The 14198-nt window shown below is 46.9% G+C and overlaps 2 protein-coding genes across 3 annotated transcripts in view; one reads left to right on the top strand and one right to left on the bottom strand.

The window, feature by feature from the left end:
• The window catches only part of LOC119434101 (uncharacterized), a 39837-nt gene extending 29390 nt beyond the window's left edge, over window positions 1-10447 (top strand). The window contains exons 6-8 of one of the 2 annotated variants that reach the window (XM_049658601.1): window positions 407-565; window positions 3257-3373; window positions 10185-10447. In XM_049658601.1, the coding sequence (XP_049514558.1) occupies window positions 407-565; window positions 3257-3373; window positions 10185-10328 (420 nt within the window). In that variant the 3' untranslated portion in view covers window positions 10329-10447. The remainder of the gene's footprint in view (window positions 1-406; window positions 566-3256; window positions 3374-10184) is intronic. The other variant, XM_037701418.2, reaches the window with a different exon arrangement.
• Window positions 10448-12890: 2443 nt separating this feature from the next.
• Window positions 12891-14198, bottom strand: part of LOC119433973 (polycystic kidney disease protein 1-like 3) — a 139368-nt gene continuing 138060 nt past the window's right edge. The window contains exons 43-44 of the mRNA XM_049658296.1: window positions 14163-14185; window positions 12891-12968 (exon numbers count right to left, since the gene is read on the bottom strand). Coding sequence (XP_049514253.1) covers window positions 12891-12968; window positions 14163-14185 — 101 coding nt within the window. The remainder of the gene's footprint in view (window positions 12969-14162; window positions 14186-14198) is intronic.

Raw genomic sequence — 14198 nt, 5'->3', positions numbered from 1 at the left:
TCTTATCTTTATTTTTATTCCTCAACAGGAGTATTCCCGTTTATTTCGACACTAAGGCTCATGTAAAAGCATTTTAAAATTGAAAAAAAAAATACTAGCATCCAATACTAGACATGTGGGCCAGTTGTACTAGCTTCTCGCTTTACGATCGGAATGTATTCAAAGAGAAGAAAACAGACACTACAAGGCATTATAAGTGCCGCCGAACACTTACCTTGTCAGTTCTTGTAATAGCCATGTGTAGAGAAATGGCAGAAATTGGTTACTTTTTCTTCTTTCGTTCATTTCTAGCTGCAGGGGAAATCGCAGTTATCTGATCACGTGTAGGTAATCGCAGCCAACAGGGAGGCAGTCCACTAGCGCATGTGTTACGCCGCGCAATGCGAAACTTGCGCGTTGTGTGCAGGAGAGTGGCGTCCAAGCCTACCAAGCGGCGGTGCAAGGCGCCAACCTAGCAGGGTCCGGAAACCACTGCATCGCGCTGAGTTTGGCTGCCGTGCAGTACACGGGAGCGCGTACCTACGGGGACAACGCTGTGGACTTCCTGAAGGCCCTTTATTGTACGGTAAGTGAATCCTTGAAAAGTATAGTAAGTCTATAACAGTGTAGTAAGATGGGCAAGTTGGAAAGTATGCATACTTATTGATCAGCGCAAAACAACGGAATACACAGAGGTAGAAGGACAGAGGACGAGTGCTGTCTAACAAATGAAGTTTACCGAAAAAAAAAAAGAAAACGATTGAAGAAGAAAGCACGCGAAAATGCCAACAACTTGCGAGCGCGGGAATTCTAAGTCAGGTGGAAATAGTCATTAAGCAAGTGTGTTTCGCAATGTAACAAAACGACAGATGGCTCAGATACACAATCATCGCGCAGCCTTTTTTTATGGAAGGCTTCAGAAGGTTCACGAGCCCTTCTGTCTGCTTGATGATGTAGGTTCTTTAGAAGAAAGGATTGCACTGTGAAGTTCTGCAATGAACTGAAAGACGAGTTTTCGGCGTACCTTTTAAGGTGTTCTTACCTCTTAAAGCGTCGTTCTACCTCTGTGTCTTCCATTGTTTTCGCGCTGATCAATAAGTATGCGTCTCTAATAAAGATGATTCCCACGTCCTGCGTGAATACCAGATTTGTCGCGTACCTGCGGTTAATGTGTGGTCATCTAAACAGACCATCGCTTAGACCAAGAAGATTTGTTTAACGGAATAAATGCGTGTCTAGCAGATACTGTTTTTTTTTTCAGTTTGTAGCTGGACTATCCGTTAGATCTGGATAGCTTGTTCAGCAGAATGAATGCGCGTTTAGCAGATAGTGAAGTTTTCTACTTTTTAATCAACGTGTTTATTTGAACTTATTTTGCAGATTCTGGGTGGTACTATCGCCTGGATCTAGGGGATTTGTTTAGCCTCAGAAATTCGCTTTCTGCAGATAGTGATTTTGTTTTATCATTTAGCAGGAACATTGTCGTGATTTTCTTTGCAAGTTCAAGTGGTACTATCCTAGATTTAGAAAATTATTTTAGCAGAAGTTCTAATAATTTTGATTACCGATTTATGAGGACCTATTTTTAGGTTCTAGCGCTAATATATACTCGATATATGGCATAACTTTAGGTGGATGAAGGTTTATGGAAATAAAGTCGCAGTTTCGCCCGAAAGGCGAACCATTGATTGCGATAGCAATTTAGTCGCGTCAGACAAGTATACCTTCTGTCCTAAACTAAACGTCGAAGGCACAGCGCATACGAAGCTATCGGTACTCGACGCATGCACTTTGTCCCCATCGCAGATCGCTTTGAAGATGAGGCCCGCGTGGGCGCGCACTTTGCCCACATCGCAGATCGCTTTCAAGATACGGCGCCCGCGCGGCCACGCTGTGAGCAGCAGCCGATGGAGCAGAACGCACCCCCCTCCCTCTCCATCGCCTCGCCCCCTTGCCTTGCGCGTGAAAGCGCGCTTCGGGCCTGCCTCCCTCCCTTGCGTGCGCTACATTGAGCCGCGATTGCCGGTTCACCCTCGTACGCTTTCACTGGCACACACAGCGTACGGCGCGCTGCGACGTTTTTGTCGCCGTTGGGCTTTATACGAACCCTCACGGCGACAACGACGGCAGAAATGCGCTTCGGGTTTCTATATAATTGATATCGCAATGAAATATCATTCATTACTCTTTTCAAGAAACTAGTATGCGTTTCTATGATAGATTTAGGCTACCTTCGGGTCTATTACTTTTTTTTCGTTTCAGGTGCATGCAATGCGTATTCATGTGACGTGGACAATTTGGCGGATAGGTCGTTGAAGTCGCGTCAGACGAGTATACCTTCTGTCCACTTCAAACCTTTAAACGAAACGAGAAAAAAAAAAGCAAAGCACGAGATATATTTCGGTCAGTTGTTGGATGCGTACAACAGGATAAGGGTGCATGGTTGGAGTAACTTACCGGGTACTACGGATTTGAAAATGCACCGAACTTTCTCCGGCATTGAGCATAAGATCTGCCGGCGATGATTGTGAAGGTGAATTTAACACCGTAGCGAGAATACAATAGAATTAGTGTATTGGCGGTCAATTGTATCAATAAACTCGTAACTTCTTTAGATTACAGCTCTTAGGTACCCATTACTGCGTAACTGAGCGTTACCCATTACTGCGTAACTTAGCTACCCACACTTGTAACTGAGCGAACGAGCACAGCGAAAGATGAGAGCGCACTCGGCGCGCAGCGGGGGATGAAAAAAGCTGCGAGAGCGAAGAGGCGCAAGGATAAAAGCGGACAGCAGGGTGTAGCGGAACTGTGAGGCGGAAAGCGGAGGAGGCTATGGCGAAAGCGTGAGATGAAAAGCTTAATGCGGCGACGATGGCCACGAGATGGCGCCAGAGTAGCGCGCGTCGTCTGGGAGGCCTATCGGCGCCGGCTAGCTGTGAATCGCGCCCACGCGTCACACCAGCGCTGGCCCCACGCGCTGGCTCTCGCGATCTGCAGATCAGCGAGGCAGTCGCGCCGCACTTCGCTCCGTTTGCGATCTGTCTCACGAGACCGATAGTCCGCGCTAGCCAATACATGGTGAAATGAAAACACGTATAGAGCTATGCTATAATTTCGCATTAGGGAGTATCGTACTCGTCGGTGATTTTTCTTTTTTTTTTTTTAGTGTGTGGCTTTGGCAAAATTCCACAAGAACATGTCTTATAAATGGCATACGCATGGTAATGTGGTCCGCGAGCGTGTCTTCTTCTCACTACCCGCAAATATTTCGCAGGAGGACTACGAACGAAAGGACTCTTCCAGGTCTCCAGGTGGCCTGTCTCACTTTATTCGGAACGAGAAAATGAACTCGCTCTTCGTATTTGAAGTAGCTGAAGATTTTAAAAACAAGGTGCGTTGAGCCTTATGAAGGAGCGAATGGTGCTGAATATATCGCGTTCTGCTTAGAACTTGAGCTTAGTAACGCACACATATTTCTATAGATGCCTTAATGAAGGAAACAGGCCGACAGGAAAGACGTTGACAGGAAATAAGCGTCGGTCGTGTGCGTCTGATTTCTTCGTTAAACCTTATGCAGCTGGAAATAATGATGCGTCACTCGGTCAACTAACTAGTGCGCCGTCGAAACTGCAAGCGGCATTTGTGCTGAGATATTTGTTCCCTGGGTTGCTAAGCGCTAGCCGACCCAGGAATTATGAACTCCGTTCATAAGAACCGCCTTGAAAAAAAGAAGGAATTCAGAAAAGAAAATCGATATTATAAATACGAGTGTTGTTGAAGCTGATGACCAATATTCAAACACAGACTCGTCTATCATGTAATTGGGAAACAATATGAGGTATTTAACGAACCTCTGTATGCCTTCATTAATGACGAAAAGATGTTCCATCCAGTACAAATGTTAACATTCATACATAAGCGTCGCCTGTAGTTATGAAGTAGTTACGAAGTTATGAAGCGCAGTGTGATCTTTCGTCTTTTCGTCTTCTTTGTTGCGCCGTTCTGAAGCCATGCATCTGTACCAACTCGCCCAATTGTCAATGCTACGTAAAGGCGATCAAGGTCAGATAATCGGTAAAAAAAAGGCAGATTCTCTAGAAATCTGCTGTTTCCAGATGAGGTGATGTTAACTTGTTTAGCAATAATCGAGTTAATTTGATCGAGATAAATGAAGAGTTGAACAGGCATGGTCGTGAGTTTAGGTTGACGGTAATCACGCGAAATACAATGTTTGTTCTGCAGCCGCCATAAAATAACTGTTCTACTTAGTTATATCTTAACGCTGCGCTGGAGTGGTATATTCGAGCCAAGTAGTCAGACAGACCAGGATCAACAGGACAGCTTCATATGATTAAAAACGGAAATTTCGCCCGAAGCGCGAAGCATTGGCTAAGCAGCAGCGTCGCGCTTGAAGATCTAGGACGGTGTTGTAACTATATACGATTACGAAGTAACTCGAACCAGCATGCAAGGCAACTTCTGCTCTGCAGAAGGAACATCGACCTGAAAGGTACCAGGCGTCTCGGAACTCTAGCATCATGAGCGCCGCCAGTGGCTTTGCAGGCGTCACACATCGACGCTGTAAGAGATAAATGTTTATTAAAATACAGCCCCTAGTTCGGAGTCGTTGCTTCCAGATTGCCTTTGCGAAGCTGCACGAGATGAGACTGGATAAGACTGAAGGGAAACCGTCGGCATGAGTCAGCATCTAGTGAAAATACTAGATACGTAAGAGCACGGGTAAGGGTTGTGAGGGGAGAAAGGGGGGAGGGCAGGTTAGCGTTCTTATTGGTTTAAGATAAAAGCATACACAGCGAATTAAGTATGGTATTACTGTCTGTTGAGTGCTGTAATTGCGAAAGTTCACAGGAGTAAATCAGTCAGACCCATAAAAGCTGGTGGGAGCAATTTTGATCTTTCATAGTATAACATATATCTAGCATATCGAAGAATCCACATCTACCCCCACACCGATGCCGATGCCGACAACAAAAATTCGCCAGGAGTGTCCATGTAATCGCTATCACTGTAAAAGAGGTAGGGATTAAATTGGGAAGTTCAACAAAGAAGCTTGAGATTCTGAACACATCGGACGCTTCTCCTTGATGGAGCGAAATGTTATAGGCCTAACACGAAGAGCCAGGAAGACGGAGATATGAATTAAGAGCCGACGTTTGTAGCTAATATCGTAGCTGAGGTCAAGAGGAACAAGTCGTGCTGGACAGGCCATGTAGTGCGTAGGTAAGGTAACCGTTGGTTTGTTAAACATATAGAATGGATTCGTTAAACAACGGCTGTTGATGACAGCTGAAGATGAGGTTGTGCAATTGCAATTATTGCATCCATTCGATGGAGCATGCGGGCAGAAGAAACTGGTAAATGGAGATCAGTGGAAGAAGCTTTCATATAGAAGTGCACATACAATTAGCTAGTAATGAGCTAATAGTAATAGTAATGAGGAGTAGGATGGATAACCGGTGGACCATTAGGGTTACAGAATGGATACCAAGAGAAGGGAAGCGCAGTCGAGGACGGCAGAAAGTCAGGTGGGATGATGAGGTTAGGAAATTCGCAGGCGCAAGTTGGAATACGCTAGCGCAAGACAGGGGTAATTGGAGATCGCAGGGAGAGGCCTTCGTCCTGCAGTGGACATAAATATAGGCTGATGATGATGATGATGAGCTGCAATAGACAAAGTACATCTTTCGACGAGAAAATCACCGGTCTTATCGTGGCTTGAATGCATGTATCTTTTCCCTGCCTGCTTCACGATATCATTGAGACCACTCCGCTTTTCATATGTGTATACATGAGCAAAGCGCAGGCCTTCACCTGCATAACGAAGCTGGGTGCGTTGCTTAATATTTATACCATCGGGGTCGGACGCAATAGATATAGTAGTGGTTGAGCTGATTAACTGTTGGTTGTTTATTAACTCACTGACTTGCTCGGAGGGACGGAAGTGCATTAGGGTTCCGTTGTGTTTCCTAAATTCTGACCATACTGTAGAATATTAAATCCAGCTTTCCCTTCTAGAGCACTGCACGGGCCGATTTTTTCAGCCCGGCCCGGGCCCGTTTTTACGTTGGGCGGCCCGCCCGAGCCCGATGAAAACTTTTATGGCGAGACCCGGGCCCGGCCCGCGCCCGGAAATAATCTACGTTACCCGCCCGGCCCGGCCCGCCACCCCTTTACCTTAGGCCCGAGCCCGGCCCGAGCCCGACTCGAAACCGGCCCGAACCCGGCCCGAGATCGAAAAATAATGTTTTTCAGAGTTGAGAGGCCCGAGAATAACTCGCTGCACGTTACATGCACACCGCCAGAAAGCCCGAGCCCGGCCTGGAGCCGCGTCAAAAAACCCGAGCCCGGCCAGGGCCCGGGTCAAAAAGCACACGCCGTGCCCGAGCCCGGCCCGGGCCCGTGAAAAAACTGTTCTACCCGGCCCGGCCCGGCCCACGGGCCGGGCCGGGCCCGGGCTTTCGGGTAAGCCCGAGCCCGTGCAGTGCTCTATTCCCTTCTACACAAGCATTATGCTGCTTGCTCACATTCCCGGAAGTGTGAGAAAGTGGTGCGAGCCTATTGAGGCGGCGAGTTGAGTGCGCTGCGAAAAGCTGAAAATGACGGTAAGGTGATTCGCCTCTGCTGCTTGCCACGCCGAAATGGCATCCCGAAGGAAAAACGGAAAAAAATTTGCGCAGCTTGCACAAAGCTGTGCAAGGCAGGAGAAACAGCGGAGCTGGTCATCACCTAGCTTCTTCCAGTTTCGCTGGGCTCGGCTAAGTTTTGCTACGTTCGGGAAAGTTTTGCTAGGCTCCGGATGATACTCTGGATGAGAACGCAATCGCCGTATTCGTTCTCAGTTGGCGGCACGACGAGCTTCTAGCTGAACGGCTTCTTCGGGAGTCTTGTACATCTTCGGCCGTCCCATGTTACATATACCCAGTGCGAAGTCTACGAGAGTTGTGTGTGTCGCCGTCGTGGCGACATGATCTTTATAGTCATTGTGACGTCATAGCTAAACTTCAAAAAGTGTTGTCATGACTAAGCAAAGCAACAATTGCGGCGCGAAGCAATGAAATGGCTGGATGAAGCTGGGTAAGAAATTGCTAGGCGACCGCATTGACGGAGCGGGTCTGCTAGAACGCGGTGTCGGCATCGGAACGCGGTGTCGGTGTTGCCAGCGCCTACTCTATTTTTTTCAATACCTGCGCAATCGCTGGCTCCGCAATGGGAGCTGTTGTTGCGCCTTAGTTCAGTGACTTGCCGAGATGTGACGCTACCCAGAGGGTATGACTGCTTGCGTCGCGCGTGCGTCTGAGCGCGCGCCGCTGCCGTTCCGGAGGAGATGCGGTAGGCGCTTCACGCGTCTGCCAGGATAACTTCCTCCGACTTCCGTCGTGAGGCGCCACCCAGAGGGTACTCTCTGTACGATAACACAAAGGGCAGTGCTTTGCTATTTGAGGCTCGAGCCGGTTGCCTAAGGACGAAAACATATCGGAACAAATATTCGGAATTAGATGAGACATGTGTATGCTGCAGTAAAGATCCAGAGACCACTCAGCACATCCTAATGGAATGCGACGGGATCCACCCAGTGAGAACCGTAGGTAACGTGCAACTCCCAGAAGCGCTTGCGTTTAAAGTGGAAGGAAACATAAACAGATCAGCCGTAGAGATCAGCAAGAGACGATTAGAGTACTGGTGGAAAAAAAGTAGGGAAAAGATGGATGCGACCTGATCTCTTAAAATCATAGGCAGCGGTACAAGGTAAATTTTTGAAAAAGAAAAATAATGATAGGTATACAAAAATGCAAGATAAAGAACATGTTTAGTATACCTGATTAAATCAAGCAGGCTAGGTGACTATTTGTCGCCGCCCCGTTTCAAAGGGGATGCCAATAAATCATCATCATCATCATCTCTCCCACGACCGTAAAGCAGGCGCGAAAGCTAGCCAATAGGGGAGAGTAGGAAAGGGCGATCGGAAATGGTAGTGATCGGTTAGATCGGCCGGATCTGGCTGACATTGAAAAAAATAGAGCAGGCGCTGGTGTGGCAAGCTGCGCTACGCAACGCACAGTGACGTCATCGCTGGCGCGGCGGCGGAGGAGCCTTGCCGGAGCTATGAGAAGCGAGGCGCAGCTGTGTTAGGTGGTTGCTAGGGAACGCAGGTGACGTTATCGCTCAGCGAGGTTTTTTTGTTCGCGACACGTGGACTGATGGTCGGCTTAAACAGCTCCGCTTTTAAAAAAACAGGCAATTGGGCAATAATGGCGGCTTATGAAAGACTAACAGGAAGGAAGGTACTAATCAAGGGCAGTATCTGGGTAGTTCCCACAGGCTAAATACCAAAGGGGGGAAAAGGAATGTGACTCTCGATTAAATAACAAAACTGAAGGAACTACGTGACAGAAAGCAGCGTCCCTCGCAACGAAGCTTACTCAGGGCGGACAGGTTCACATTTTTTAACAAGGAATGCGTACGCAGGTAACTTCCTCATAGAAAGTCAGTATGTCTCTGCTCGGACTAAACTTCATTGCGAAGGAAGCTGTTTTCTTCCATGTCATTTCTCGTTGAGTCACGCCAAATAACTGCGAAACACCTAGCCCAGCATGCTAGAAGCAGTCATATAGGCAATATACCATTCAGCTGTGGAGACCAAACGTAGTACTTGGAAGTAAGACAAGCGAGATATTCGACATATATCTGGTTATTGCATCCGATGCGTTGTAGAGATTCCAAACCTCCCAAATTGTATTGTCACACGGCAACATGTGAGAAAAATGCAAGATTTAGTTTGGTTAGCGAACGAATTCTGTTCTTCGTTGCAATGTGAAACTAGTGGTTCTTTTTACGTGTACTGCATTCCCGTTTCTGGATTTATAGCGTAGTTATAGTACTACATATTTTTGGAATGAGATTAGGAAGTGCACCTAACGCGCCGGTAGAGAATATTCCGCGGCTACGTTAACTAAACCTAGCCACGAGCCCAGCGCTATCGCGCATAGAAACCAGGGTCAGCTGACGACAGTGTGCGAAAGGCTTCTGCAGCGTGAATGGATCAGCCGGCCGCAGTTCTGCACTTAGAACCGCCGAGCAGTGACGATGACTAGTCGTCAGTTGTAGAGCCCTGAGCTCCAGCCATGCACTGAAGAGGTAACACTCTTCAGCTTATAGCTTTTAGCGAAGTTACTGCAGAGAAATTTGACTCTGTAGTCGTTCAGTGTTTGCCAGTTTTTTTTTATTTCGCTACCACTTGGCACGGATGCTTCCAGGAAACACACAGCGCGTTCTTTATCCTCTTCGAGGTAATACTATTTTGTGCTTCCCCGGAACCCCTTCGGAGACCGGTGAAGTGTTCTAATCTTGTTCATTCTGCCATTGGATTTCTAGTGAATTAATCTTTTCACGCGTGCGTCAAGGCAGCGCTGTCAGCGCTTGCATGGCTTTCACGAATGCATGTTTATTTCCTTTACAAAGATATTTTCTTTGTCTTCAGCGTTTGGGAAACTATGCAGTAATGATTTTTGGTCGCAATGAAAGTATTCATTCCCCTGTAATAAATTTTCAACCGAACAGATTTAGCCAGGTAGATTTATGATGCTGCATGGACGTTTGAAGCTAAATGCACAACGTTTGGTTATTTGTTCTCTCTTGATTTTCATCCAACATTAACTCCCATACAGTCACTAAGACTCGGACACTATTGGGCGACATTTTCCTTTATCACCTAATCTTGTCACATTTACTAGAACATCGGCCAATGCTTTTCTTTAAAACACAATGGGCGATAATCGTAGATAAGCCTAAATTCGAGGGCGCGGTTCTGCCTCATTACTACCTTATTGTTTTCTATAGAAATTAAGAATGTGCACCACCGTTTCGTTCATATCTTAAACTCTAAACCCGCTAAACCTCAAGTAGGTTATACTAGGCTAGCTTGATAGGTTAGTACAGGCGTCTAGGCTAGTTAACACGATCCTAGCAAGGGCTATTTCAATGGAGAAGTGAAGCGCGTAGCGACAGTTCGTGCGCGTCGCCGCGCTTCGTGCTGTGGTTGCATATAGAACGACCGCGGAGATGTTTGCGTCCTCATAAAAAAAAAAAAAAAATGTCGGAATCGTTTGATCAGTGAGTCGGTGCGCCTGTTGGGACACGACTTTGAGTTTTTCGTTTTACTCTTCTTGCGACGTTCCCTCTAGGTCAGGAAGATCGGCAGGTTGCCGCACGCTTGCCTACTTCTGGATGACATCTACTACGACCGGCACACGTGCACGTGCGACGACATGAACTTTAAGCTGCTGAAGACCGCGCGCCAAGTTCTATGGCAAACCTTGAAAGGTTAACTCTACAGATAAAGCCATTCGCTTCGAGAACTCCAGGCTGCCACCAGGTGACATTTGTGGAGATGACGTGGCGGACATACTGACTTTTTATTAAAATGTGCTCCGAAATATAACGCCATACACAGAAATGGTCGTAACTTTGTTACGCAAGCTTGAAATGCTGCAACCTCTCACTCAACGTCGAAAAGGCTGTGCTATCACGTTCTTTTTACAGCGAAGCTTTCAAGGGCTAGTTCCTCGTAGAATTGTGTCCGCGTGTAGAAAAAAACTATCATCATCAGCATTGGCTCGAGCGTCGTCGTCGCCTTCTTCCGCAGCTGGCTCGTTGACGCCCCTCGGTTTGCGCTCGTGCCACTACGCCCGCGTTCCTCGTCGTCGTCGTCTGCTTCCACAGCTGGCTGCGTTACCGCTAATCGTAGAATTTCAATTCTCTTCTGTCGTCGTAATGGAGATGCCACGTTTACGGAGCTATGAGCCAATCATGAGCAATTGACGACGTGTCCTATAACGCGTTTGAGCAACGCCGCCGCGAACTCGCTCGGGAAAGGGCTCGTCGTCGACGTGCCGATTCTAGCGTGAGGGCTTCTGAAGCTGAGGCGAAACGACAGCGAAGAGCCGTGGACCCAGAGTTTAGGGAGCGCGATGTTGAGGCCAAACGTCAGCGTCGCCTTGCCCTCCAGGAACTCGACAACGGTGGAGCACGCTTCGGCATCGCTGACGCCAACTACCCTGGTGCGACGGCCAGGTTTGAACGCGAGTTTTTTACCGGAACGTTCATGATAAACATGTTCAGTTGGGTGATGCCCAATGACGATACGCTTTTTCAATATTCACTACAGGAGATCCACCATTGTCACAGCTTCGCTGGCTTCTGTCTTCACAGTAGTGGAAGGGCTCTCACTTTTCAAGCGAAGCTTGTATTGCCTAACAAATGTCGGTGCCGTTGTTGGTGTGACCGCAAAAAAAAAAAAAAAAAAAAGCCGTCTCGCGCAAATGGAGTGAAACGGCGGGAAATGCTAAGAATGGACCGCTGGTGAAACACGTGGTGCGCGTGCCCGTAGCACGTGACGGGAGCACCCAATCAGGAGCGAGCGCGCGCCGGGGGAAGGGCAAGGGAAGGAAAAGGCCTCGCGCACGTTGCGTAGCGTCTCCTGTTTATGACGCGTCACTATTAGCGGGGCACTCTCTGTGTGTTTGGCGGGCTTCTTCCAGGCTTGGAAAAGAAAAAATTATGTAGTGGTATACAGCAACAGAAAAGTGGATCGGTAAATTTTATGGTGGCCTACAATTTTATTATTCAAAATTTCGCTCTGAATATAATTTTTGAGAAGTTTATGAATAGCAACCAGTCTTGTTCACGCACGAGGCACAAAAATAGTCTGGCTTGCTCCAAGCGACGGCAAGCAACACTGCCTTGCTTCGGCCCTTCTACGTGGCACTTGCACATTTCCAAAGTTTGGCACAAGTTACGTGGGAAACACTGTATATCTGTTATTGGTTGAACAATAACTTACATGAACAAATGGCTGGCGATGAAACGCAACCACTCGCTTTCGGTTAGCACCTAAGGCAATTTATGAGCCTTGCGAAAGTTGAAAGGTATAGTTGCGCGATGTCGTCAGCTCAGAAGAATCGCCACACTCTTTGTCAGCGCATCAGAGATTGTAAAAAGTTGGGCACCATGACATCACTCTAGACAGTTAAACGCGTAGTAAAGGTGTCCCTTCCACATGGTGATGGGAGAATGCACGGCAAGAGCTGCTCACGCATGCCGCCAGTTCTATATTACCCCCTCTTTCAATCGTACCACGACGCTCACTAGCTTTCGCATTGTTTTTGGTATTTCTTGGTTTTGCTATACAGTTCCAGTTGGCGAACAGCAGTGCCAGAAGTTTTTGCGCGAGCTCTCTCGTGACCTGCGACTACAATATCCATGCCATCACGTTTTGTAATGTTATTATCGAGCGGAGCACTATACCTTGTCGGTTAGGCTTCATTTCCTCTGCTTAGGATGGCACGAACAGCCATACAGTCTCGAGTAAGCATATTTCGAAAAGTTTTAATGCGCACCCTACTGCGACAGTTACCTTTGAGAAATCTTTGTCGCACTCGGAAGCAGCGATGAGGTATTTGTTTCCGTTGGCAAGCTCGCAATAACGCCGCGTTCCCTCATTCAATCGTAAATCTTGGTGGTTCGTTTAAAAGCAAACAAAAGAGCGAAGGAAAGAAAAAAAAATCCGGCTGCTCCCAAAGTAGAGCAGGTGCGGAGAAAGCTGCACCAGATCACGTGATTAATCAGACCTAAGTAAGTGAAACGCAAATTATAGTGGTGCAGACTCAATCGCATAGGACCGACAAACTGGAAATCAATAAAATGTAGCCCGAGAGAACAGTGTCGACGCACCGGGCCCCTCGAATGCACCTTCAACCCTTTCCAGGAAGCACGCAGTTCTCCGATAGACACGCGGGAGGAGTAAACAGATGCCAGTCACAATATGTACACAAAAACACATTTTAATAACGAATAGCCGCGGCTCCCGTTAGGGGACGTGCGCAGCGCTGCTACTTCTTGTACCACCGTTCTGAGAACGAGTCGGGCGGTACATCCAGTTTGATCTGTTCGTCCTCCTTCTGGCCCTTCTGCAAGATTGAATAGTGAGAGGGTAACTATACGTACAATAAATGAGTCTCACTACTTGTCACTTCACCAATTATCGAATTGTCTTTCATGCCGCTCAATTCAGTGACATATCTATTTTCACGAAGAGATGTGAAATATTCCGAACCGAAGTGACGCGCAATAAGGATTCTAACGAAGCCTTGCGTACTGTTAGCGTGCTCAAAAACTTTTGAGAATAAAACAGTCTGGCTTCTCTGATCACTTCGGCGTTTATGATGAGTTCGTGCCCGACAACGTCTGCCGAACCGCCTGTCTGTCACTTCATGTCTTCCGAAGCACCGTTAATCCAATTACTGGTCAGTGCAGATTTTACTCTATCGTTAGGCAGTAGTGGCATTATATTGTCATTATATCGCCATTATATTGCTGCGCAAAGAAATCTGAATACTCATTCCCGCGCCTTTTGTGAAGTGTTGATGCTAGTCAATTCACAGATTCGCCAACTTGCTGCAGGAAGAGAGCACATAGTAATCGCTAATATCACGCAAAGCGCAGGTTAATGAAGCGTTGTTTGTTATTAGCAACCGCTGAAACTTCATTTCTTCGGCGAATAATAAAACGGTGACATTAAAAGAAACTTGAATTCACAGCTGTAGTGAAATGACAAGTAAATATACATACGGTTCGCTGTAAAGAAGGTAATGCGTTTTGTTATATTCAATGCGAAATACAGGAAAACGAGGCTAACAGGATGTCATATTATTAAAGAAGGAAGATTTACACAAGATAGCGTCTTCACTTCTTTGCGAAAGTAATATTCAACAGCAGACCTCTGAAACTGGTAGCCTGCCTTGTGCACTTGTTAGCGACCTTATGCTAGCTGAGTAAATGCCAAGCAGCTATTCAGGAGTACAGTTTCGCTTGAATTATGGCAAGGTTCGAGTGACCCTAGCCAACCTGGCAAACAGATATTCTTCGGTAAGAAATCAATGCTAGGCAAGCCGATTCCGGTGCCGCGAAGATATATGAGCAATAATCGAGGCATTTCCTTTGAATGGAAACACCCCTTGTCTTCGTATATTCATTGGATAGTAATACCTTATTTCTCGCTAGTGTGTATTCGCTACACAGATGCTATTTTAATATGACATTATGATGTACTAAATGACTCTATATGTTGTTTTGATAAATATGGATAAAGTTTTCTAACTTACGCTTATTAGTTCGGTGCACTCGGCTGTAAGAAACCA

This window comes from Dermacentor silvarum, chromosome 11 (assembly GCF_013339745.2).
Source record: "Dermacentor silvarum isolate Dsil-2018 chromosome 11, BIME_Dsil_1.4, whole genome shotgun sequence".
NCBI lineage: Eukaryota > Metazoa > Arthropoda > Arachnida > Ixodida > Ixodidae > Dermacentor > Dermacentor silvarum.
This window is presented reverse-complemented; position numbering and strand designations above follow the sequence as displayed.